A 25,834-nucleotide genomic window follows, 5' to 3' on the forward strand; every position below is an offset into this window, starting at 1 on the left:
CTCGCAGTCTGCTCAGCAACAGAGACTAAATATTTCTGACGTTGCTTCAGAAAGGAGTCATCCTAAGTGGGTTTACACTTTGCATTCTTATTGAAGGTATGGCTTAACAGCAATAGCGTTAAATGCTCCAGTTGGGAGACCATGTGTAATTCTTATCCCAAAGTCACGTGGAGAAGGAAATAGGAATGCCTGACCTGTGTGCCGAGGACTGGTCGGACACAGAGCTTGCATACCCTCATGTTCGGCTCACTTTGATTCCTTTCAGAGTTTTGGTGGACTGCCTCAGGTTCCAGATATGCATTTGAACTTTGGGGGGTTGGTGGGTAAAACTGAGGGGTGAGAAATATTGTGAAAGAAATGGAAAATTCTAGGAAGCTGTCTCTGTTAGCCAAATAAATAGCAACAGCACTTAATAGCATTCCTTAGTGCAGCTGACCCATATAGCACAGCTCATTATTTAGATGATAAAACAAAGAGTTTTCAAAGTTCTTACATAGATTTGAATATGCGAGACTTCCTAATTTTAAGCTTTAATAACAGATTATTCGTATAATCAGAACAAATTCTAAATGGTCTATAAGGTGAAAATGAACTTTGATCTCTTGGTTGTGGTGAGCTCCAAATCTATCAGCCATAAAAACCCTCTTTCTCTCTCTGTCCCTATATGTATACAATTTATATATTTTATAAATTATGTACATTTATAAAACATAAAGCAAAATCTATATGTAAATATGTACATGTCTTTTTTGGTTTAATGGAGTTACTGTTCATTGGTCAAAGGAGCTGAAAGAAGCAAACATGCTAATGGTAGTTTGGGCAAATTTTGTGCCTTGTTTTTCTCGTCCATACAATGGGGATGATGGTACCTGCTTCATTGGGTCGTTGTAAAGATGGAGAGAATAAGTGTAAATGTTTAGAACAGGGCTTGGCAGATGATTATTATTCAAATAGCAGCTAATACTATACTTAAAAGGGATTATTGATACTACTATCTCTGCCACATTTAGTTTAATATTTATAAATGACTAAGATTGTTTTGATGGTTTTCTCATACATTTGACACAACTCAGTCACTCTGCTTTTTTATCTGTAGGAAACCACATGTGCACACACACACACATTCAGTTTTTCAAACCAAAAAGCATACACACACAGCTCAGTTTGCAGACCCCCTTATATGATTTCTCCTGCCTGTAGTTTAAAAGCATTATGTGCAGAGAGGGGGAGATCTAAATCTGACAGGTCATAGCATGAGATGAATCAAGACTCCCCATTCCCAGAACCAGATGGGGTGATAGTCCTAGAACCAATTTCCATCCCCGCAAGGGTCCTGATCTCCTCACTTCTCCCTTCGTCCTGTAAGACTGTGCTAGAAAGGTCTGTAAATGCAGTATTTGTGCAACCAAAATCGTTGAGACAGTGCTCAGATACTGGATTTTCACTTAATAGTATGTAAGTTCAACTATAGGCTCATAATACACTTATTTTTAACTAGAACTCAAGAGACTACAGGCCATGCCTATATATATTTTTCTGTTTCTACATGCCAAAAATACGCTATAAAAAGTGCCTTCTGTGATTTTTTTTTTCTTCAAGGAAACAACAGAAGAATAGAATTTTTAAGGGCCTTTTTGCTCCATGTCAAGAAAATATCTTATGTTCAAGAGCCAATATTCATGGAGGTTCTGATCAAAATAAGTAAATAATTTCTAAAAATTCCCTTTTGGATTTATCTGCCTCCATCATAGCCCCTCACAAGTGAAAATCCTAGAAATTTGCAGAAATTGTCTTTATAAATGGATTCTTGGGAAATGCATAAATTTTAGGCACCCTATTAGGACCAACCAGTCTCTTTCTGATCAGGGTGAAAAAAAATTTGTAATAAATGGCTTAATTCTCTTTACTTCAAACTACTCCGTTTCAAAACTTATCAAAAACATGTTCTTTCTCCTTCTTCCCTTCCTCTCTCCGTCATTCTCTTTCCCTCCTTCTCCCTCTTCCATATGAAAAGACAGTAGGCAAAACACCAAAATTGGAAAAAGAATAGTAAAACAGGAAGTCAGGTCTACATACAAGACGCATGGATAGTTAATTGCTTAAAAAAGACACCTTTTCCCCTGAGGTTCTTCAATTGCAATTTGAACTTTTTTTTTCGCTGAACACGTGTAATTAAGCTGTGGAACTTAACCCAATGGGGTTTTGAGGGTGTTTTATTTTGAGTAAATATAATGTCCTGCCCAAACCAGCGAAGCAGCCGTGACTATTGCCTTAAAACCACATGATTGTGTTTGTGTCACTATTTTGTTTTAAGCATCATGTATATAATGCCCCTCGTTTAGGCAAGGAGATTCCTTTCATGTGCAGCCAAAGTGCCTCTGAGGTGGGGAAGAGGCAAATGGGCTACATCTGCATTTGCACAGAGGGAAAGGAAGGTCAGTGGGCAGCAGCGTTCACATGGGGGCCCACTCCTAAGATGCCAGATGCCCACACTGTTCCAGGCTTTGGAGATGCCCAGGTGGGTAAGGTCTAGCCCCCCAATCAGAGAGCTTATTGCCTTCCAGCCAGGGAGGAAACAGAGACTCTGGAATCAGTAGCTACAGTACAGGGTGACTCTTGCTGGGAGGACATAAAAACGGGGTGCAGGAAAACAGGAAGCCCCACAGGCTTCAAGGAGGAGAGAAACGAACACACTTGTCTTTTAAGACGCTAGTGACAGCAGCATAGTGGGGGGCTCTGGGGTCATGAAGAGAAGTGGCAGTAAGCCCTGTTAGACTCTAAGAGCACTGGAGAGAGACACTGAAGACCTCCGTCATGGCAGGAGCAGTAAGGAAGATGAGAAGGACCTCAGCTCAGGAGGTGCTTCCAGGAGACCATGGAAGTGTTTCACGACAATGAAATACATGTGGAAGGGACAGGAGCTAAGCCATGGACCGTGGCGCTTTTCAAGCCTCCATCCTAGGTCTGGTTTTCCTCCTGTGCCAGTGTCACAATTAGGCGTTTGACAGCCACATACACACCCGATGATCTCCCCTACACAAGCGAATCACAGATTTCTCCAGCTATCTCCCTGGAATTCTGGATGCACAGGGTCAACTCACTGCCTGAGAGGTCTTCTTAGTTGGATTGGAGGCACCCTGGACACCAGTTGCCTGAAATCACCCCCCTATCTGGCTCTCAGAGGCTTCGATCTTAGCAAATAGCACTTCCTTCGTGCCAGGAACTCACAAGTCATGGTTGAAAAATATGACTGGTTTCCATTGCTCTGAGGCTGAATGAACAAAATCCTGTGGCCCCGACTGTACCTTAACGCCTTTCCCTGCCCTCTCCACTAGTTACACCCTACAAACGTTCTGACGTCAGCTCAACTCTTCCACAGGAGCACCTTCCCTAACATCCCTAACCAGGTCAGAGACCCACATGTAATTCTCATGGCTCGACACACCTCTTGATCTACCCCGTAGTGTGGGTCCTGTTGTGTATTTGTGTTCTCTCATGAATGTGTTTCACTCTGACCAAACAGTAAAATCCACAAAGCAGGGGCCAGCCCTGTTTATGCTCACCCCTTAATTCTCCTCTTTTAGCCCCAAACTGGTACAGCTCGGGGACCCAATAACCTCTGCATGAAAACCGACCCAGTGGAAAAGTCCATGGTTTCTAATGAGGAAGAAGACGTAGATGGATGAAGTCATCTCAGAGCTGAGAAGAGAGCTGGACTGTGGATTCAGTCTGGGACAACTTACAGACCTCCGTGGGATCCCCAGGAAGGTGGTAGGATACACAAAATACTCTCGAGAGAAGTTTCTTTCATTTTTTTTTAAGATTTTATTTATTTATTCATGAGAGATACACAGAGAGAGGCAGAGACACGGCAGAGGGAGAAACAGGCTCCCTGTGGGGAGCCTGATGCAGGACTCAATCCCAGGACCTCGGGATCATGACCTGAGCTGAAAGCAGACACTCAACCAGTGAGCCACCCAAGTGCCCTTGAGAGAAGTTTCGAGAGAAGCTGAAGAGCCGATATGTGTGGGTACCTGAAACTCTGCTGTGCTAAGGATGCAGATACAGAGAAGAGCAAGCTCGAATGCTCCCCAGGGGCCCCCAGGAGCCTGTGTATGAGCCAGGTAGGGCAGGGCATGAGGTGGGTGAGGGGTCCATGGGTATGAACCAGAGGATGCATGCTCTGTCGTAAGCCATGCAAAATTGGATCAAAACCAAACATCTTTTCAGCAAAACACTTCTGTAAGTTCCGCCCAGCCCTTCTGGAGGGCTGCTTGGTATCTTGGAGAGGAGGGGGCGGGGAAGGTCACAGATAAAGACCTAGGAATGCAGAGAAGCAGCCAGCCAAGGGGAGAAGAAAAACACCGGTCACAGACAACAGAACCAGCGGAGGGTGGTCTCTTGGAAGCTGAAAGAGGAAAGGTCTGGAAGAGAAAGGGGGAGTCAACAATATTAACAGTTCTAAGGGCTCAAGTGCAGTGAGGGTTACGGGAAGGCCACTGGAGTTGGCATCAGTAACCTTAGCAGGGGCAGTTTCATGCGAAACTTGGGCTAAAATTCGTGGTTTCCAGCTCCAGAGCCAGGCTGATTTCAATGCCTTCTCTACAAGTGGGGTGACCACAGAGCCCTGTTCTGCCCGTGGTTAACTCGGCCTTCCCCTTGCTAAGCCTACGAATCTCACATGTTCCTGCAATGTTAGTCTACAACTCCACCTAGAACTTAGACTGGAAGTACAATAAAACCAAAGCAAGGGTAATTGGGAAAATGCTTCGCATTATCATAACAACCTGCAGAGGTACTGGACTGGAGTCGTCCCCATTTGCTAGATGAGAATACACAGCAGCTTAGAGCAAGGGAGGGCTTCCCAGGGGCCACACAACCAGGTACACGTGCCCCTGTCACGATTAGCCCCAATCTGGACTCCTCCCTTGTTGCCACCCTGGATGCTTCCCGGTTAGTCTACCCAGGGATGTGCTATTAGAAGTACCAGCCAAGCACATCCCTCCCTACACACACACACACACACACACACACACACACACACACACAGTAAGCCAGTGGACCCACTCTCTACATGGAAGAAGCCAGGCCCCTTGCTGGAGCTGTGGAGGCTGGGACCGACTTCAGATCCCAGAATGTAGGCTGCCTGGGTTTTTCTCATCTGCCTCTATGATCACGTCTTTGATGGAAGCTGAGCCTCAACTCTTGAAAGGAAGCATTTCTTCTGGAGAACTATATTAGCAGCTGGGAAGCTGGATTTGCTAGAGTCCTCGGCTCTTGGCACCTGTACATATAATCGACATGCCCGATGCCAGTGACATGATTGTCTCATCCAGGCCGAACAGATGTCAGGGTCACTGACCATGTGCCTACAGGTCTCAAGAACACTCCATGGCATTGGATCACCTCATAACATGTTGCCTGAGAGCCTCAAAATGTAGTTCCTAAATAGATACTGCCAAAAGAATTTTATTTACCTCCAAGGAAATCCAAGGAAGTGTGTGGTTTTATGCACAAGAAATAATAGCAATGGTAGGTCGTTGAGTAAGAACTAGAAATTCTGAGGAAGGCAACAGGTTCACTAACATCATCTGACTCCATAAGAATGCTATTGCCCAAAATTCAGAGTGTAATATAGAGAGATGCGCTTACTGCCTGTCTTCTGACTCACATGAAACATCGATTCTCTTCATGCAACCTCTGCCCCCCATACCCCACCCCGCCGGCCTGTTGTGTTTGCTGTGTACCATCTGGAATCTTCCGGAACCACTTTCCAAGTCACCTGTCTGCATTGCTGACACCACATAACTCTGACCTGCAGACTTGCAATTTCCTTTTCCAACTCCCAATTTTCATTCTTCAGGAAGAGTCAGGATAGTGCATATTAACATATTTTATCTTTCCCGTACTAGAGGTTTTCATGTTGAAAACTCTAGTTACAGCCTCTGGTTACATGCTGTCTTTTTAAAAGAATATCTGCTTAACTTTAATCCATTACCTGAATCTGGAATATACTAAAACTCAGTTGTTATATGGAGTCACCTGCGGAGAGTTTAATGGAAAAGCAAGGCAGCAAATTAGTGCCATATGATCAGCTTGAGTAATACTAAGTTTGTTTATCCAAGGCCCCTCTGAAGAATGGACTGTATTTTTAAGATAGGACTCGTTTTCCATATCTGCACAGAGGCTTGTCATTACTTAGCTGGACATTTAATGTTCCACGTATTCATTTTCCTCCTTACAGACAGCTCTTTGGCTATTCAGTATGTGCATAAGGCAGAGAAAAATAATTATAGGAAAAGGGACACAGAGACTGTCATAATTAAACTGCATTTGCAAAACACATTCAGTATACCCGAAACATCGTGATTGCTATAATCAGGTAGGTTAGGTTTTCAGCAAATAACTTTTTTAAACAGAGGTTTATCTAAAGCCAGAAGCAGAGAGGCAGCTCTCAGAATCACCTTACAACACAATATTAACCAAATTTGCTTCCAATTATTTTTTTTAAATCAGATATAAAGAGAAATCAAAATGCAAATCAGTGGATCTGTGAAACGTTGGGGTATTTTCCATGACCTTTGAAAACAGGTTTGTTTTTCCCTCATCTGAACTCACATTAACAGAAGTCTCTGCGTGTACCAATGGCAAATGCAGAAACTTAGCGCCTCAAGATGTGGTTTAAATTTTTATTTCACACTCTGGAGATTAAAGTTCAGAGCAAATACAGTCGCGGGGGTCAAAGAAAGTAAAAGATCTACGTGGGAGAACAGGGTTACCACAAGTTAAAAAACCAGTCATGGTTTTTATGAAGAAAAAAAAAAAAACACTGTGTGCCAAAAAAAAAAAAAAAAATACGAAACGATGATCAAAAAGGATTTAAGCCAATTACTGGGGCGAAAAACCCAAGCTATGAAATAGAGTCAAGGACTGCAAATCCTCTTATTCTCTCTTTTTGTACGCTATGGTTTATATGCAAAATATTTCTCTCTGATCCCCATCTAACTAATGGGCTCGTTGAGAGTGCGGGTGATTCTGCTGATTTGCTGAATGGTGACCTGCAGAGAATAAGTAAAAGACAAGGGAACCAATTTTATGGAAACAAAAAAAAAAAATTAACTAGAGAATTAAAGCTTAATATAGCTTTATCCTCTAGAGAGCTCTGCTTGATTGCAGACAGAGCTTAAACCCAGGATTCGGAAGCACAACACACTAGTTCCCTTATGAGAGCTCTGCCCAAGATCTGTTCAATAAGTGGAAAACCACCTTCGCCGCCTGCCTCCTGTAATGAGAGAAGACAGGAAGGCAAATCTAGTCTGGGAGCCAGGGAAACGGGTTCTTACTCTCCAGCTCAGTTACTGGTTTTTAATGAAACCAAATCCAAGTTCTCAGGAGCTGTTTGCCTCAAACACACTCACCCCCTCTTTCAAAGATGAAAACAATGACCCTTTCCTTCCTTTCCTACAGAAATATGAATTGAGCAAATTAGGCTGTTCCTTCCTGCCACTTTCTGCCCGTCATCAGCAATGCCAGGTGCCCAGAAATGAAACCTGCCCCTGTTCTGCGGGGTCAGCAGGGAAGGAGGAGGTGACAGGCAGCCAGCAGGGAGGGGACCTGAGCAGAATCCGGGGTGGCCCAGGTGTCAGGAAGAAGTCATAAATGAAATTAAAGCCTTTAAGAGATTGTGCCTGAAAAAAAAATAATAAAAAACAAAAATAAATAAAAAAAAAAAAGAGATTGTGCCTCAAACCACTCTCCTCTCCAGTGGTCTCCTCTACGCCCCACGCTCTTGTGCAATTCTACTCCTTTGACAAGGGAAACTGACACTTTTGATCTGGTAATTTAATGGCAATTTATTGTGAAGTGGTAATTTATTAAGTAAGAGTCAAGAGTGGAGAGAGCTCTCATAACCAAGGAGTGTTCCTGACTCAGGTCTTTCTAGACAGAACCTACGGGGCTGGATTTCAGTAATACCAAGAGCCTCACCAGACTTCTAATTCCTGGATTCTTCTGTTCCCACCCCCAAACCCCCACTCCATGCAGACTAATTGGAAGTCTTCAAATACAAATTCTCTGAGGTCATATTACTTAGATTTAAATTCATAGTGAGCTTTAACTGATTGCTCTCTCTCTGAAGAGCCCTACAACACAACAGGAAGTAGGAAAAGCCCTATTATTTGGCCCCAGGGCCAGGTCTTAATCCTAAATTTCTGCAAAGATACTCTTCTTATTCTGCAATGACTGTGATGAATGACCCATCATGGTGGAGGCAGAGTTACCTGTTTGTAAGCAGGAAACATGGGCTTCCAGGAGATGCTAAATCTCTGCTTGCTATGATCATGCAAGTATTCAATCTAGCATTCATTCCATACATGAGATTTATTTTTGTTTAATACTAAATTGCGTGGCCACATTCTAAAGAATAGGTCAATTCTATGATGATGAAGACAGCAATAGTGGGTACAGACCAAAGGCATCAAGAATCAAATCCTATTTCTTTATGAGTCATTTTCTATCTCTCTTGGGCATCAGGCAATGAATTAACCCATCTGCCTTTTGTCCAGAGTCCTGTAATCCTTGTAGAGCAGGTTTTGCAAAGATCCTCTTTTCTTTTTTCTTCCCTTCCTCGGTCTCATCTCCCGACCTGTCCCCCTTCCCCATAGGGATGCGTTCATGTTATGGACTGATGGGATCCCAGGTCACTATCAAGGACAGGTGGGGAGAGTGTAGGTCTTGACTTTAAAGGCAAAATGTGCTCTGTTTCTTGCCTCAGGATGGCCAAAGTGAAAAGTGAGCCTGGGTCTGAGATGGTCCAGCCATCCCTCCCTCACTCCTTATATATTCTCCTTTCCAGGGGCCAAAACTCAGTACAGCTTTGGCCAGCTCAGCACACAGCATCTAGAGAAACCTATTCTCTCTTGCTACTCCCTCTCTAGTTCAGTTTCCCTACTGCTGTCCAGGCTGCCTTGGCTCTGAAAGGTCTAAAACTCAGTGGAGCATAGTCCTTCGGCTAACCCAGGAGTCAGCAAACTATGGCCCGTGTGCCAAGTCCAGCCCACTGCCTGTTTCTGTAGAGTTTTACTGGAATACTGCCATCCACATTCATTTATATATTGTCTCTGGCTGCTGCTACAATGGCAGAGTGGAGTAGTTGTGACGGAGACCATATGGTTCATCAGCAAACCCAAAATAGTTACTAACTGGCCCTTTATGGAAAAAGTTGGCCAACCCTTGGTTTAGGCCAATGTAAAATCGAGCTGAAATATTCAGTTTTTGGTTACATGTGGCTGAAACATTCCTTACTAAAAGACTGAGGTTTCAATGTGGAATAGAGCAGGAGTTATTTGGGACAATCTAGATTAGATTTGGGGGTTAAAATGGATCTTCTACAAAGTCCAGCCCAACTCACTGGATTGATACATATTGGGGTTTTGAGGCAAAGCTACATTTAATTATAAGCTATTATCTTGCTTCAATTTGTCCTTGTTTCTTTCAGGCCATGAGGGTCTGGGTTTGGCAGAACTAGCAATATGGGAGGCCAACTATCATAGAATTCTCCAGCCTCTCCCCACAAAGAAATTGCTAAACAAATGGTTTTCAGGATCCTCAACTGAGAAAAATTATGGGCTCCATCTTGGTCTCTCTATCCTCAGTCCCACTGGAAACCTATACATGAAGGGCAGCTGTGGTCAATATCAGGACCCAAACATTCTTGGGTTCCCTGACCATGATGCCTTTGAATGGAACCCAATCTTACTTTCCATCTATGTAACAGAACTACATTTTTTATGTCGCTCAAATGTGTACATTGACATGATTTCTGCTTTCATGGAAGTTACTCTATAATCCAAAGGAAAAGATAAGAAAATTTTAAAAAGCACATTCCATTCTGCACAGCAAAGGAAACCACTGACAAAATAAAAGGCAACTTACCAAAAGGGAGAAAATATCAGCAAATAATATGTCTGATAAAGGGTTTATATCCAACATATACAAAGAACTCCTATAACTTCATAGCAACCCCCCCCCCAAGATATCCCAATTTAAAAATGGGCAGAGTATCTGAACAGATATTTTTTCCAAAGAAGACACACACGTGGCCAACAAGTACACAAAGAGGTGTTTAACATCAGTAACCATCAGGGAAATGTAAGTCAAAACCATAATGAGGTATCACCTCATGGCTGCCAGAATGGCTATTATCAAAAGGAGAAGCAAAAACAAGAGTTCATGAGGATGTGGAGCAAAGAAAACCCTTGCGCATGGCTGGTGGGAATGTAAATTGATACAACCATTGTGGAAAACACTATGGAGGTTCCTTAGAAACTTAAACTGAAAGTAAAAATAGAAAAATAAAAAAATACAACCTAGCAATTCTACTTCTCAGTCACTAGCCTCATGAGAGCTTCCTCGACATTTAGTTATGACTCTACAGGGATGTGGTTGAAATGACTCCTTGGAAGGTAGGGGTTTTTCCAGGTGTCATTAATACAGACTATTTTTCATGAATAAAATCTTTAAAAAAATACAGACTATAACCTTAGACGAATGGATAAAGAAGTTGTGCGGTATATATATGGTGTGTGGGTGCACACATCATACAGATACAGAATGGAAACAGAATGGAATACTCTACAGCCATAACAAAGACTGAAATCTTGCCACTTGTGACAACAGGGATGGATCCCTGAAGGCCTTATGCTTAAGTGAATTAAGTCAGACAAAGACCATATGATCTCACTTATATGTAGATTAAAAAAAAACAAAACACCAAAACCCAACTCATAAATAGAACTGATTGGTGGTTGTCAGAGGTGGGGGAGAGGGTGGTTACAGGGATGGGAGTGGGCCAAAGGGGTGAAGGGCTCTAAAGGTACAAGCTTCTGGTTATAAGATAAGTAAGCTGGGGGATGGAATGTGCAGCATGGAGACTCCAGCTAATAACGCTGTACTGCGTATCCGAACGTTGCTAAGAGAGTAGACCTTCCAAGTTGTCATCACAGGGACAAACGGTCCCTAACTCTGTGCTGGATGTGAACTAGTCTTACTGTGCTGATCACAACCTGCTGATCAAACCTGTTATACAGCTGAAGCTAAGGTAGTGTTCTGTATTAATGACACGTGGAAAAAAACCCACCTTCCAAGGAGTCATTTCAACCACATCCCTGTAGAGTCATAACTAAATGTTGAGGAAGCTCTCACGAGGCAAGAGACCGATTTGAACAGGGTTATCAGGCAAAGTTACGCTCAGGAGCTCCAGGCAGAAGAAACCTTCTCGGCACCTGTGTTTCCTGGGGAAGAAGGCAAGGGCCTTCCAGCTTTGGGGCACTCTATAACGGTTGTGATGGTCAATAATGATGCCAATGACGGCGGAAAAGAAAGGTCACGTGTGAAGTCTCAGAAGAAGCACTAGGTTCCATGTGTAAATACCAAACCTAAATGAAGGCAGCATTTTTCCAGTTTACAAAAATCTTTCACTTACCCACCAGAAAACATGATAAAATATATAAAGCTGCCTTTTCCATGGGCCTCTGACAATTCTTTCTGGCTGAGACATTTGTGTCTCTATAAGAATGAAAAACTAGTGCAATGAAAAATAAAAACAGAGTTCCAAAGCCGTGGCTACCTGAAGCACCTGCAACCAGGATAGATGGCAATATCCGGCCCCACGGGACCCGTCATATGATTGCTAATGTCTGTACGTGTCAGCAACACTCATCCCTGGAACAGCTGATTTACATTATAGCCCTGGTTCAGAGACAAAACGTCTGAAAACAGGTTTGCAGCTTAGGCCATCAACTCTACAGAAGGACTGGGAATAAAAGAGCCTTGAAAGAAAATGAGGATCAATATAAAGAGAATTGCTTTGCCGCAAGAAAAACTCGACAGGGTAGGAGAAGGATTCATGGTATGGCTTGGAGGTGGATCCTGTGGGAGGATGCCTCTTTGTTCTACTTCACATTGATCGTATAATTTTATAGATGGGGATCCTGAGCTATAATCTGGCTCAGTCTCTCATTTTACAAATGAGGAATGTATGGATGTCTGTGCAAATACTGGCTCGGCACAATGCCTTGTCCGGTGATAGAAAGGATGCAAGTGGATGCCAAGATGAATCGGATGTGGACCTCCCTCCATCTTCAGGGAGTTCTCAGCCTGCTAATGGAACTGAGATGTACATAAATGTCATGGACTAGAGAAAAATGTGCACTTGCATTTGAGGATCTAAGGTTCTGATTCAGTGCTATGATCATTGAGGAGAAGGAAAATCTTTCTTGCCGTTGAGAAGTGGGTGGGATATGGTGGGAAGGCACAGGGAGGGGGGGGGAGAATTCTCAGCTGAAATTAGGAAGTGTCACACTGAAGTCAGGACTAGGCTTTGCTGGAGACAGTGGTAAAAAAGACAGATAGCCCATGTCTGTGAATAATATGGTGCTTGGGGTGAGGGAAGATTTTTTTTTTTTTTTTAAAGCAGACTTGAAGAGAGTGATCAGTCCCTCTCTCATTGCACTAAAGTGGAGAGAGGAGGTGAAGCAAGGGTCTGTGTGAGAACAGACAGGACACCTGTACCCCAGACCTCTGCTTAAGCATTCTTTACAGCATGTGATTCTAGTAATCTGACACTGAGCCTGAGCACTGTGTGGGAGCGTCGGCAGGTAAGTGGCAAATTCGGCTTTCTACTCCCAAATGATGGAATAAAAGTGCCATGTGATTCTTCTCCACTTTGGGAAAACAGTTTCACTGTGGTCTCCTACCTTTGGGAGATGTTATCTGATTAGAGGAGGAATTTTTTCCTGTTTCTATTTTTTTTTTTTTTTTAAGATTTATTTTAGTCCAGGGAGGGGCAGGGGGAGAAGGAGAGAGAATCTCAAGCAGATTCCATGCTGAGTGAGTAGCCTTAGGCAGGGCTCAATCTCACAACCCTGAGATCACAATCTGAGCCAAAACCAAGAGTCCAATGCTCAGCTGACTGTACCACCCAGGCACCCCTATGTTTCAAATGACCTGGACTTGTTGGTTTTCTACTGGATACTTTGCTAGTTCAGCCCACAAGTGAAACAGATGCATCCAGGGTTTTTTTTTTTTTTGGGGGGGGGGGGGCATACCAAGTATTTCTTTACTGATTATTTGTGTCAATGGAGTGGAAACAACTCACCAGGGTTTTTTGGGTTTTGTTTCAATGCTGAAATGAGAAAATAATGTGATGGCAGTAGCATCCACCCAACAGATAACAGGATTTCTCTACTTTACATTTTTATGTGATTTTTATAATAACCTTTGTCATTATTAGTTAGGTCATGGGCTACATTAGTCATGATTTGTGAAAAATAGTAGATTATTCTCCAAAATAATAAATTATTTAAAAGGCCCGGGTCTTGTATTCACTTTTCATAAACACATAATTCATTCCACCTAGAGAATTATTACTGGATGTTGTATTTTCATAGCCTACTTCCCCCCTGCTCTGCAAATTTTTTTTTTTAAAGTACCCAGCAGTAACTGGGTCAGAATTCTTCAGACTTCCCTAAGGGAAAAGGAAGAATGATGTGGTGCACATTTTTTCCCATCTGAGACATAGTTAAGGCAACATGCTTCATCAAGTTACCAATGTACCAAAGAAAGGTGCTATGTCAGGACAGTATATGACATCATCTTGTAAGTGCTCTGGCTCTTCAAAGTTGAGTTAGCAAAACCCAAGTCCACTTTGGCAAATGGAGCAGCCATTGAACCACCTACTTCATAGGGCTGTTGCACAGATTAAATGAGCTATTAAGTATAAAGCACTTAGCATAAAGCCTGGCACATAGAAAGTGTGAATAATTCTTATGTCACCCTGTAAGAGGACTAATCCCTCATCTGCAGATGGCCAGCCAACCCTCAGTGGACACCAACAGAGCTTCCACATAACCTCTCCCCTCTCCATGCATCTCCAAGATGTCATGTCATGTGAGCTGAGGAATATGTACACATGGCATTCATTCAAAATTACAGAGCATGTTTTCCTCTGTGAATTTGGAATTCATCTTGGGAGATTTATCAGGCATGTGAAAGGGGAATGTCTCCTAAATGAGCTCGAGAAAGCAATGAAAAAAGAAAGAAACGAGGCCAAGCAGTTACTTAAAACATGTCAGGATCTGATCTATTTTTTTCCATCAACATGTGCTGTTCTCATTAATGGGAGTTTCTCACACACTCTGTAAGGGAACAGGCAAAAGTGTATCTTGTTCTAGTTTAAGACTCATCCAAACATTTAAGAGAGATGGCAATCCATAAACTTTCTCCAGACCATAATCGCATCTTTGTGAGGTCACTTGCTCATGACCTAAAACATCTCTGACCTTTGAAATATCATTAAGACTCCTTTAAATTTCTTTCCCAATCATGAGGCAAGTTTATAATATGCACTTTGTCCTGTGAGGTTTGAAAACATCAGTCAAAACCACTTCTATTTTCTTGTTAGTCAAATCATTAGCCTAGATAACAAAGGAGAGATAGACTATGGCCAATGGGCCAAATCCAGCCACGGCCTGTTTGTGTAAATAAAGTTTTATCCCATCACATCCAAGCTCCAGTCTACCTTGCCAGAGTTGAGTAGTTACATCAGAGGTTGTGGGTCCCCCAAAACCTGAAGTATCTACTATCTCAGCCAACCCTTGATATAGATCATTCTCTTGTGTAGAAAAAATAAATTCTGCTTCAATACTAGGTATATGAATTAAAAATGTTTCATGCTATCAAATCCAGATTAGAACAGGAACGAGAACCTGAAGATTATTCAACTTGGAGTTAGGAATCATTTGTTCAAATTCACTAATTCATCCCACATGACATATCACTAGCATTATGGAAAATACTGGCATTTGAGTATGAACAAAATATACATAAAGCCTTTGGCCTCATGGAGTGTAAAGTTGATGACAGGGGGACAAACATTGACCATTCATTCTTCATTCATTATCTGTTACATGCCAGGAAATATCTTAGGTCCTGGGTATACACCATTATCCCACAAATCATATATTCTAATGGGGAAGAGAGGGAATAAAGAAGTTGATGTGAAAATAGCAGGTATGGATGTTACCATGAGAATATTAATTGAACTACATAAAATTAAGATTTTTATAGGCTAAAAATGGCTGAATGCTGGCAACTCTATATGGTTCAGCCTATTGGAGAGATATGCCAGAAAATGACTTTTGGGTGACTTTAAATTACAGGGGTCAGGGAAAGCTTCTCTGAGGAGATGACATTTGAGCTAAGACTTGAATAAGAAGCAGCATCCTGCCCTGCAAACAGCTAAGGAAAAGATTTCCAGGCCAGGAAAGGGAGTAGTTTATGCAAATATCCTACAGCCAATTTAAACTTGGCTTGTTTGAGGAAGAGAAAGTAGACCAGAGAGGTTGGAGGAAGAGGAGCTGTGGGAGAGAGGAGGTAGGCTACAGGGGCAGTTGAAGGCTAGGTCAGATGGGGTCTTGCAGGTCAGGATAGGGATACTGGCTTTTATTTGAAGAGTATAAGGGAGGCTTTTAAATAGGAAGGTCATATAATCTGATTGATGGCCTTCCACATGTTCTCATTCCTCTGGTGTGGAAAAGAGACTACAAGAGCAAGAATGATAGCGGAGAAATGCGTTAGGAGGAGACGGTGTGGAGGTCTGAGCCAAATGAAACGACCTCATAAGGATGTAATTAAGAGAGGGAAATGAGAGATTTGGGAGGATGCACAGCTTTCTGATTTGACTACCTGGCTGGAGAGCAATGTGATTCATAAGCCTGTGAGCACCGGAGAGGAGCCTGGTCTTGGGGGGAGATTACAGGCACAGTTTGCAACCTTGAGTCATCTTTGGGACACAAACTGGCAATGCTGAGGAGACATCTGGGAGCTCTGAGGACAGGTCTGGGTTTAGCATCTTAAATCAGGGGAGGAGGGATGGGAATGGAAGTGAAGGTGGTGAATACACCCCTCAGCACGGAAGATGGGGGAGTGGAGATGTGTCCCACTGATGAGTTCTGTGACCTCATTTATCACTTCATCTTCTGGGCTCAATAAACTAGATTTGGGGTTTTCTAGACTCTTCCGCAGCAGTGACACAGGGACTGGGCAAGAGCACAGAGCTCCGCCCTATTCATTCTCCCTCAACTGCCAACTTGTTTACCTTAAGTAGTATCAGTGAATATTAAATTCCACATTAATCATATCACCAGGCTTGTCCCTTTCATTGTCACTTCCTTTTCTCTCCTCTGTGTGCTAAGAGCATTTTTTGATTTAGAGGATTTTGATTTTTTGAGTGAAGCTTTTATGTTTGCACTTTTTCAATGGTTAAAAGGGGAGTCCGTCTTACTGTTGAGAATGGTTGCCGTGTATTTTGGTAGAAGTTATGCCCCCTTGATGTTGACAGTAATTAGAACAGCCAACAGCGCTATTCCTGCATTTTTTTCCATTTGACGAAATGGACCTAGGATGGAATGACATCAACTAGGCTGTTTTTGAGAAAGGCTTACGACTTGAACTCGGGTCCCACCACTAGGTCTGAGTTGAAACACTACAATGTGATGTAAGCAGTTTTAAAAATTGTGTCTTAATCACTATTCAGGAGCAAGAGGCGTGGCAGGGCTCCAGGCCGCATTAGTGGAACAAATGCCTGAAAATACTCCAGATTATGCGGGTTTGAAAGCCTTTCTGCCAGTATATACCAAGCATTCTGTTCATTTGTTAGACAAGGGCAGCAATGGTGCTCCTTTTCTGTACTATAATAGGTTCTCTCACATCTGGGTTCCTAAAGCATTTTACTGGCATACCACACATGACCCTGTATGGCATTAGCATATACATCTTCATTCTCCTGCTACATTATGCCATTTATAAGGTCATGTTCTATCTTTGCTCCTCCCCCATAGGCTAGGCAGCCACTTACTGCTGGTGAGTGAATGGTTCAAGGAATCAGATTTAGCCTCATTGTACACAATTATGGAAGTCAAGATGCTGTTCATAAACACTAGCTCCTTTATAATTCCTTCCCAAAGAAGGGATCAAACACAATTAAAAGCTGATGGAATGACACTTGCCAAGAAGAGGTGTGGACAGAATGAACCTGGGGCACCCAAAGTGGTCAACGTACAAATATTTCTCTTTCTCAGGCCTTGCCAGTCCAAGCGTGTGGAGCTTTACTTATTCTAGGCATAAAATCAACTTCCGTTATGTTAGGCACACATCTGCGGGGGGAAGACAACATTATCACTGAGTTTTAAATGGATTAAGACCCAGATCCTTGTCTAAAAAGGCCTTTGGACAGCTGCACTGCCAAAATTTGTAATCGTGGTCAAACACATTCCTGGAGCTAGGGCCCACTTTACCGACTTGCGTAATTTCGTTAATAAGTTGATCACCCAAAACAATGGTTTTTAAAAGCACTCTTAAGAAATATTTCAACTTTTAAAGAAGGTCACTACATCCAGTTAAAGAAAAAAGAACAATAAAATTTATTCTAATAGCTGCATCAAAGGAACATTTACAGAAGTACTTTACCATCACTTGATTAAAAATAACATTTAAACCTACAAACAGAAGAAAATATCACAGACCCATAAAAAATGTTTGTGCCCTTTCAGCTAGAAATCCTGGGGGGGGGCTATTGAATGAAAGCAAAAACTTATGTGGGTGGATCCTTCAGTAACCTTTCTCAAATGTCACCCACTTCAGGAACCTTTTCCTGATGCTCCGGATGGACACTCTACCTCTCCTGGAACCCCAGTAACCGCTTCCATCTTTCCGCAGCACTCCAGTGCATTTCACCTGGTCTCACCAGCTCCTGAACAATGAACTTCTTGCAACCACCATCTGCATGATAAGACCTTTCTAATTGTTCTTATGATAAAGACCTTTCTAATTGTTCTTAACACCCAGAACTTTGCATCACCACCACTGCTAACACTGAGCCTCCAGTTCTTGGGAGAGTTGTTTCAGTTGTATTGTAGGCCCTCAGAAGTCCTTTAAGGAATCTAAATACCATGACAAGTATGTGAAATACTACATCCCGTTAATGTGGTCTTTCAGTAAGAAAATTAAAAAAAAAAAAAAAAAAAAAAAACTTTCTGCCCTTTCCTTACTCTTCCAAAAAGTTAAGTACTACCAACACATCACCAATAGCTTAAGCATATCTTTTCAAGAAAGTGGTTTCCAAATAAATTGAGTTAAAGACTATTTAAAACACACACACTTTTTTTAAAGTTATAAACACAAAGATGTTCACTGTGTTGTTGTTCATACAAATCAAGGGCTGGAAACAATCTAAATTTTCAAGAAAAAGAGCAATTTAGTAAAATAAGGTACACCAACACCACGGTGCTTTAGTCATTGAAATTATGGTTATGAAGGGCAGGCAAAATCATGGAAATATGTTTGGTATTTAAAGAAAGGGCAGATTATAAAATGGCAGGTACTATATGATGTCCATGTATAGTGGGAAGCTCTAGAAAACAAGATGGAAGAATCTTAAATAAGGAAAATAAAGATTGGCCATTTTTCCTTTTACTTGTTCTTTTCTATTATGTCTAATATTATTTTTCAAGGCAACAAACACTAAGGGAGAAATCTTAAGAAGGAAATAGCTAATTAATACAAGATAAAAATCAGGAAAAAGATGTCCCAGTAAGGTACACACCTCTATTCCTTCTTTGGGTCTTGGTTTGGTTCTAGTGGAACCATATCTGGGGGCCGAGGGGAGAAGTATTTGGGACAACATGACATTGTGTGGAATGCCTTTTATTTATTTGTTAAGATTTTATTTATTTATTCATGAGAGACACTGAAAGGCACAGACCTTAGGCAGAGGGAGAAGGCGGCTCCCTGCGGGAAGCCCCATGTGGGACTCAGTCCCAGGACCCCAGGATCCCGCCCTGAGCCCAAGGCAGATGTCTGCACAACCACGGAGCCAAACCAGGCGACCCATAGTACGACCTTTAATAAAAATTTCTCAACACTTTTACATTTTAAAAATCGCCCAAAGTGGATATATTTTTTTTGGCTGGGAAATAGCATTTGGTGTGAAGTTAAACCTAAAATTCATTGTGAACTCTACCAAAGGGGTCGGCGCACACCCAAGTGGGGGCGATGCGCGAACTCGGCCTTTTGGCGCTCCTTGGGTTCTAATTTTCCTGGGCCTCTGAGAGATGGAGAGGCCAGAGTTCACCTTTTTAGGGGCAGTCGGAGAGGACCTTAGCACATCAATTGTACTCATTCGGTTATTAGGGTCAGCTGAGATTTTCCTAAGACTGGCTTTTCTCAATTAGACCTGGGAAGGGGAGGAGAGGGGAGAGAAGGCACCAACATGTGCGTTTGCCCAGAATCTCACCAGAGTTTTCTGGAAGAAGTCTGCCTTCTCCAGCTGAAGTCCCAGAGGGTCCGGCTCCCCCACCGAGCACCCTCCGGGGGTGCCGGCCCCTTCCTGCGCCCCGCACCGGCTCCCCCGGCGGAGGCCTCCCCGCGCCTCCCGCCTCCCTGGGCTGGGAGCACGGGGTCTCAGGTCCACCCGGATCCTGCCGCCCTGGGCTGGGCGCACTGGGCCCAAGGTCCGCCCGGGTCTCCGCTCCCCTGGGCTGGCTGCATGGGGTCTCAGGTCAGCCCGGGTCTCCGCGCACTGGGCTGGGCGCACGGGGTCTCGGGTCCGCCCTGCTCCCCGCGCCCTGGGCTGGGAGGGCGCGCGGGGTCTCGGGTCCGCCCTGCTCCCCGCGCCCTGGGCTGGGAGGGCGCGCGGGGTCTCGGGTCCGCCCTGCTCCCCCCGCCCTGGGCTGGCTGGGGGCACCGGGTCTCGGGTCCGCCCTGCACCCCGCGCCCTGGGCTGGGCGGGCGCACGGGGTCTCGGGTCCGCCCTGCTCCCCGCGCCCTGGGCTCGGTGGGCGCACGGGGTCTCGGGTCCGCCCTGCTCCCCGCGCCCTGGGCTGGCTGGGGGCACCGGGTCTCGGGTCCGCCCTGCTCCCCGCGCCCTGGGCTGGGCGGGCGCACGGGGTCTCGGGTCCGCCCTGCACCCCGCGCCCTGGGCTCGGTGGGCGCACGGGGTCTCGGGTCCGCCCTGCACCCCGCGCCCTGGGCTCGGTGGGCGCACCGGGTCTCGGGTCCGCCCTGCTCCCCGCGCCCTGGGCTGGGAGGGCGCACGGGGTCTCGGGTCCGCCCTGCTCCCCGCGCCCTGGGCTGGCTGGGGGCACCGGGTCTCGGGTCCGCCCTGCACCCCGCGCCCTGGGCTGGGCGGGCGCACGGGGTCTCGGGTCCGCCCTGCTCCCCGCGCCCTGGGCTCGGTGGGCGCACGGGGTCTCGGGTCCGCCCTGCTTCCCGCGCCCTGGGCTGGGAGGGCGCACGGGGTCTCGGGTCCGCCCTGCTCCCCGCGCCCTGGGCTGGCTGGGGGCACTGGGTCTCGGGTCCGCCCTGCACCCCGCGCCCTGGGCTGGGCGGGCGCACGGGGTCTCGGGTCCGCCCTGCTCCCCGCGCCCTGGGCTCGGTGGGCGCACGGGGTCTCGGGTCCGCCCTGCTCCCCGCGCCCTGGGCTCGGTGGGCGCACGGGGTCTCGGGTCCGCCCTGCACCCCGCGCCCTGGGCTCGGTGGGCGCACGGGGTCTCGGGTCCGCCCTGCTCCCCGCGCCCTGGGCTCGGTGGGCGCACGGGGTCTCGGGTCCGCCCTGCTCCCCGCGCCCTGGGCTCGGTGGGCGCACGGGGTCTCGGGTCCGCCGTGCACCCCGCGCCCTGGGCTGGCTGGGGGCACCGGGTCTCGGGGCCGCCCTGCTCCCGGCGCCCTGCGCTGCGCGGCCCCGACGACACCCGCTGCCCCGCGGGCGGGGCGCAACTTGGCGGCGAGCGGGGCCAGCCCGCGGAGAGAAAGAGAAGCAGGCCTACCTTAAAACTTTCCAGTCTCTGAGAGGCTCGGAGTCGGAGGTTAGGGACACCATGGTCCGGGGGCGGGAGCGCGCGCAGGCCGGGCGGGGAGCGGGGCGCGGGGCGCGGGGGAGCCGGCCGGGGCGGCGGGGCTGCGGGGCTGCGGGGCGCCGGCTCTGCCCCCCTCCTGCCCGGGAGCGAGGAGCCCGCGCGGCCCGGCCGCCCTCCGCCCCCACAGCGGTCCTGCGCTAGGTTACTTCCAGGCCCGGCTCATTTCTCCACACCACCTTTTAAAGCCCCTGTAATCTGCTCCAACTGATCAAATTTGACCTTTTTGTAGCCCACTTTATTCCAAGCACAGCTCTCGGTTAAATCTCTCTTTATTAACACCGTCCTCCTTGGCTTTCTTTTGGAACAAACACAGATCAAGCCTGAAGCCTCCAGACTTTAGCAGCAATCATTTACAGATTACGGCGAGCTGCATGCAGCCTCCTCCTCTGGGGCACCCCTCCTGTCTCGCAGATTTTGCTTTCAAATTCCTGTCGGAAGACTGGTTAGGTTTCTTTCTTCCTTTTTTTTTTTTTTTTTTGGTGGCTTGGGTTCTGGGACGCTAGCATCCGGCTCAGAGCTTCCCTCAGAAGCTGTAACTACATGACTGTTAGGATTTTTAATTTTTCTAATTTTTAAAATTTTTAAATTTTTTAGGATTTGTTTTTTTTTTAAATAATTTGGGAACGGGCTGCTAACAAGCTCGAATGTATTGTATGTTTTCTGACAGTGATTTTACTACACTGCTTTTCTTTTTCTTTTTTTTTTCCTTCTTTCTTTCTTTCTTCTGTTTGTAAATAGCACGAAGGAAGGGATGTAGAATTTCTCTGAACAATGGGGAAGGGTGTGGGCTTTTTTCCCTCAACTTGTTTATCTTTTGTCCTTTCTTTAAAGCTGAGCATCCTTTCCATAATCATCTGAAACTGTGCAGAGCAGAAGTTAAATATACATACATATATATTTATATCAAGAGCAGGATTATTCTCCTCTAGCATCTCCTGTTCTCCTCTCTGCTGATGGAGTTTCTTTGTGAGTGTACAGATTTCTTATTTTCCTAGGCACTGCCTCTTAAGCAACGGTTTTCTGCTCCCTTCCCCCCTTTTCCCACACCCTCCCCCCTCTTCTAGCTAAGACTCTACAGCTGAAGCTCTTCCTCCTGTCCTGGCAGGACTCTGGAGATAAAGGACCTTGAAATCATCTAGTTTACGTGGGCTCCTGAGTCCCATCTCTCAGGTCACCCAAGATTTTCCTCCTAGCTGCGTGCCACATGAGCTTTACTGGATATTCTCTTTCTATCAAATTTCTCTTTTTCTTACATTTATTTTAAAAGGAATTTTCAAGAGCATTACCATAAATGGAGAATCAGCTTCACTGGCCTAATAAAACAATTTACCCAGACACATAAGCCAGCTGGAGGCACTGATCTAGGGCTTTTTGTCTCTTGGTTGAAAAAAGATTTTAACTGATGTTAGGGGAGTGTTAAGGACACACTTGCACCAACCAGGACTTGCCCAATAAGGAAGAGTAAAGATTTAAGGATTGATTGATTGTTTTTTTGGGGGGGGCAGGGGAGAGAGAGTACTTCCAGCAGACTCCCCCCTTGAGCATGGAACCCAGGGCGGGGCTCTATCCCAAGACCCTGAGATCATGACTTGAAGTGAAACCAAGAGTCAGATGCTTAACCCACTGAGCCACCCACCCACCCCAGGAAAAGTAAAGATTTAAAAGGGCACAAGATACGATTCCAATTTTGTGATGACGTTACTACCCATAATCTTTGTCAGCCAGGAGGAAGGGCTCCTGTCTCTTGCCTTGAGGCTGAACCTTCCAAGAAAGAGATCTCTGTTCTTTCCTGGATCTCCATAGGGAAAGATGTGGAAGTTCTAGTCAACTCCAAATGCCCCTCAGAGCATTTTAAATCCGTTCCCCATCCTCCTTTTCTCTAAGGACCCCATCCTTAAAATTTGCAGCAAACGCTCAGCCGATGTACACTTGTTCTTCTACAGTCAAATATACTTTCCTTAATGGCTGTAAATGACTCTCTTTAGAAGTACAATCATCTTTATGCTGAAATTAAAAAGAAGGTCATACCCTTTACCAAAACCATCACCTCTTTCAGGCTTCACGTTTCTTCCTGGGCTGTGTTGCTGTCCCTCTGCGGATCTTGGGCCACAGCGTAATAATGTGTAGACATGTACATAACACTTCTAATGCCCAGGACTTCACCAAATGTGGGTGATAATAATAGCATTTATGCAGAGTGTACCTCCAAAGGGCTTCAAATGCTTGGATAATTAGTAAAATGTTTCTCCCTTTAGGAAGTTAGCAAAGGAAAAAACAAAAGATTATAATGGAATAGTTTCTGTGACTGTAATGACATCATCCTTATATCATTAACCCACCACACCCCTGAATTCAGAACTGGGGAAAGAAAGGGAAAGAGTCCTTAACTCTTGGGGTTCAGGGTTAATGGGTGAAAGGGAGAGGGACCTGGCTTCCAGTCAAAGGACAAAAGGACAAAAGCATGCTCATTAACTATGAAATACCATTTTAAGGCATTAGTTCTTCCAAAAACTTTTTAAAGGCGGTAGAAACTTTCCTTTGGAAAAAAAAAAAATCTGCACCAAATTCCAATACAGAAAGAGATTAAGAGTGAAAGTTTATTACTAGGTAGAAGGAACTGCTCTAATTTCTTTAGGAATATTCATCATTCAGACCTCATGACTAACTTACTAATGAGGTAAATTGCCAGAAGCACCCCCAGTTTGTTAATGCAGCTGAGGGTATTTGGGCAGGCAGAGAGTAAGCAGATGGCCTGAGCTGACAGGGCTAGTCGCCCTTTGGGGGAGGTGTGGGACCCAGAAGGTGTGCCTATGGGACCCCAGGGCCCCTGGGACCAGCACTGTAGGTGCGCCCTCCCTCCAGTAGAGAGGAATGTTCAAGCAGAAAGCATCTGTTGGGATGTAGGACTGGGGCTAGGATCAGGTTAGGGATGGGTAAGAGGGGTTGCTTCAACCTCATGCTTTGATTTCTAGGGCTCTCTAGGGAGACCCTCGCTTTCAGGACACACTTGCAAATCCACTTCCTGGAAGTACTTGGTGATGAGGGAGAGGAATGGTCTGTTAAAGGTTGTACAGAGTCCAGAACAAGCTGAATATTTTGGCCTTTGCTTTCTTACTGTTGAGGACCAAGTGTTTTCTCACATACCCTCTAGAGTAATTCCACATTGCCTGTGTATCACGGATTCCTTTTCCCCTTCCTCCAAGCACTCTGTTCCTGATTCTGAACAGCTTCGTATCAGGTGGATCCTTCCTACTAAGAGAAAGCCCATCAGAATGATTTGCCCACCTTCACCTGTGAGGGTGTTCACTAAAAACAAACCAAAACACTGCCCTGTTCAGAACTGGGCCAACTGTTCATCTATAACTCAGGAAAAGCTATAATAAAATGTATATAAAACACAAAGGTTAAGCTTAGCCTTGTGAAAACTTCAGCCAAAAAAATATAATCTTCCTCTGTGTCATTGTATGAGTTTTAGTTTGATTCGTGTTATTCTTCTCCTATTTTGATAAATGTATGCCTTTAAAAACTCAGATTATTTTGTCGTGGCTTATAATGGCTCTTCAATGGTTGGCTCTTGGGAATGGTCCGTATGTGTTAAAGAAGAATCCAATCTGTATAAAGCAATACTCATGAATTGTCCTGCTACTACCAGCCCAAGAGTCAACATTCTCCCTTTCACATAACTGAAGGTCCCATGCTACCCCTTCCTCTTTCCAAGTACAGAAACCCAAGCCCAAATCCAAACAAAAAGCAACCCCACTGTCTGTACCTTTTCCATCCAAACAAAGGAAAGCGCCAAGCCCCATGAGCCCGTGCTTTCCACAGATACTGAGTTTCAAGTCACCTGGAAAAGCAGATTGAAAGGCAAAATGTCAGGAAGGAGACAACAGCAGGAGCCCAGGAGTCTGCATTTCACACCGGATCCAGGCCCTTCCAGAAGACCCTGAAAAATGCTGAGAGAGAGTCAGCAAGCATGAAGCTACCCAGGTCTTACAGCATCTCATATGGGCGCGGTCAATGTCATTGGAGCCAAAGCTGGAGATCTGTGGAAGCTCATCTTCTATGTTAGAGAAGCAGGAAGCACCTGGAGGTGTGAATTAGCCAAAGAACAAAAGAAAACAGGCCTTCTCCATCCACTGGCAAATAAGAAATATTAGACGGACTATTGAACAGAGGTTTGGAAAGCAGGTATGATGTCTCAGGAAATTTCTCTCCCACAAAATGTCTAACTTCCCGAGAGTCAAGAACTTAATAAATTAAAAATAAAGAAAAATAAAAAATATATTTTAAAATGTTTCCCTTTAGGGAAAAATTACACATTTTTATATCCTCTTTTTCATTCTCTGTCTCTGGATTCCTAGGAATATGATTATCCTAAATAATTGTTCTCTTTTAGAAAGTTTTCCTTTACACTTATTCCTAATTCTGTAACTTCCTGATAAAGATTCTTTCCCCTTCTGCTTGTCCCAGATTTTTCCTTTTCTTATTTGCCAGCTCTTAACTTCTCCTCAAGTGGGGAAGGTCCCTCTCTCCCTATAAGAAACTGAAATGACTAATTGGAAATGCATTCTGCTTCTGTTAAAGAAGCTTTCCTGGTCTTGTTGATATGCCAGGGTTTTTAAAGTTGGCAGATGGAGGGAGCTCAGAAACTCCAGCACTTGTTCTTGACCCTGGAAATAGGATCCAGCTTTGCATGCTTTTCATAGCAAACCATAGTGTGGCAATGATGATAGACGAGGGTTGCCAGATAAAATATAGCACCCTCTGTTAAAATTGGATTTCAGAGAAACGACGAGTAAATTTTTAGTGTTATACACCCCCCCAATATTACATGGGACATACTTACTAATAAACAATTACTT

At 44.8% G+C, this 25,834-nt stretch overlaps 1 protein-coding gene across 3 annotated transcripts in view; it reads right to left on the minus strand.

The window, feature by feature from the left end:
* Positions 1-25,834, minus strand: part of CELF2 (CUGBP Elav-like family member 2) — an 815,242-nt gene that overhangs the window by 496,733 nt on the left and 292,675 nt on the right. Inside the window, exon 1 of one of the 3 annotated variants that reach the window (XM_072825847.1) lies at positions 20,883-20,970. The exons of 1 other annotated variant lie outside the window; for it this stretch is intronic. In XM_072825847.1, the coding sequence (XP_072681948.1) occupies positions 20,883-20,935 (53 nt within the window). In that variant the 5' untranslated portion in view covers positions 20,936-20,970. Of the gene's footprint in view, positions 1-20,882; positions 20,971-25,834 lie in introns of those variants that run through there. One more of the 3 variants, XM_072825851.1, reaches the window with a different exon arrangement.

This window comes from Canis lupus, chromosome 5 (genome assembly GCF_048164855.1).
Source record: "Canis lupus baileyi chromosome 5, mCanLup2.hap1, whole genome shotgun sequence".
In the NCBI taxonomy this organism is placed as follows: Eukaryota; Metazoa; Chordata; class Mammalia; order Carnivora; family Canidae; genus Canis; species Canis lupus.